This window comes from Sinocyclocheilus grahami, unplaced genomic scaffold, assembly GCF_001515645.1.
Source record: "Sinocyclocheilus grahami isolate Dianchi unplaced genomic scaffold, SAMN03320097.WGS_v1.1 scaffold3695.1, whole genome shotgun sequence".
Lineage (NCBI taxonomy): Eukaryota > Metazoa > Chordata > Actinopteri > Cypriniformes > Cyprinidae > Sinocyclocheilus > Sinocyclocheilus grahami.
This window is the reverse complement of record NW_015508778.1, coordinates 17,286-18,946: the sequence shown is the minus strand read 5'-3', so window position 1 is coordinate 18,946 and position 1,661 is coordinate 17,286. Positions and strand designations below refer to the sequence as shown.

The 1,661-nt window shown below is 34.7% G+C and overlaps 1 gene segment (V, D, J or C); it reads right to left on the bottom strand.

Moving 5' to 3' along the window:
• Window positions 1-1,279: 1,279 nt before the first annotated feature.
• LOC107576449 (Ig kappa chain V-III region NG9-like) overlaps window positions 1,280-1,661 on the bottom strand; it is a 5,864-nt gene continuing 5,482 nt past the window's right edge. The window contains 1 exon segment of the V gene segment in view: window positions 1,280-1,596. Within this exon segment, the coding sequence occupies window positions 1,280-1,596 (317 nt within the window).

Genomic DNA, 1,661 nt, shown 5'->3' with positions numbered 1-1,661 from the left:
CTCGTCTGCTGATGGTCAGATAAGTGTTGATTCACATGCTAGTGACGCCACCTTCTGTGTGTACAGACAATATACCACTCAACATCGTTCTAGAAATACTTTATTAATTTACAATATTAATGTGGTTATTTTATTTAACTGGGGTTTAATTTTATTAAACAATATATGAATGTGTCAAATTAATGTGTGTTCATTTGTTTGAGAAGCACACATGTCACACTCATTGAAAGAAAGATCCTGGTGATTCTCTTGGAAAATATGGTTACTTTACTGGGCTGAAACTAGACTTGATATTAAAGATCATCTGCTCATACATTCATACACAATCTTAATGTTTGACTGTTTGGCAGAGCTCTAATGTGATTTTCAGAGTTAAATGTTTAGATTTTGAGGTGTTTATTAAGGGTTTGGTGGATTTAGGATCGTTGTCAAAGGAAGTGTTCATAGAGATCAAGTAGATCAACTTACATATTTATATTATATATATAAATATATAATTATATTTATATAACATTTATGGATGGAATGTTATTTAAATGTATACATTAAAAACTTAAAATGTTTTAAAACTATAATTAAGTATTTTTTCAAAATTCTATTAACATTCACTTAAATATTCATTCAGATAATAAATATTGATTGTGTCTGTTTTGATTCATATTTTGTCTTCTTTTTTTTTTTGCATTGAGATGGTCAGGGCTCACTCACTGAACCATGAAAACACCTGCAAATGGAAGAAATTATGAAACTATTCTGTGTAGTCAAATTATGAAGCTCAAACACTGAAAGATTTCCTCAGATCACTACTGGTTCTCTGTGTGTGGACTCTGTGTAGTTTGACTGCATCATGAAGCTCCTGTGAGGACGCTGAACATCTGCTGATGGAGCTGCTCTATTCTGAGAGGAACAGAATCACTCAAATATGAGTTTGACTGTTTGACTCTTTATTCTCTGAAATGAGTCAGTAGAGTTGAACTAATGGAGAGATGAGGTTTGTTCACACTGAGACTCAGCAGTCATACTGACCTTCTGAATGATTCAATCAACTGTTGACTGCTTTGCAGGGGACTTAACAGGGAGAGTAAAAAATGTGAAAATAAGTATTATTTTTTTGATTCAAGATGAAAAAAGGGCAGACTTGTAGTGTTTAATGTTCAATTTGCTACAAAAAAATATTTGTGTTGTTTGTGATCGTCTCATCAGCAGCTGCAGTTTCTCTCAGCTGTATCAGTGCAGTCACTGTGACTCTGACTGACCGAGGTTTTTGTACGACTCTTTATCACTGTGTGAACACACCACCACTATGATAACTCTGACAGTAATAATCTCCTGTATCTTCAGTCTGGACTCCACTGATGGTGAGAGTGAAATCTTTTCCAGTACTTGCTGTTCCACTGCCACTGAATCTAGATGGAGTTCCTGACTGGAGGGTGTTTATGTAATAAATGAGGAGTTTAGGAGCTTCTCCAGGTTTCTGCTGATACCAGTATAAGTAGCTGCTGTATATCCCTACATCTATATTACACTCTATTGTCGCTGTTTGACCCTGTTGCACAGTTTTAACTTTAGGTTGAGTCAGAGTGACTCCTCTGGATTCTGAAGAAGAGAAAATAAAGTCAATTAGTGTTTAAAACTACATCACATATTTTTACAAGAACAGC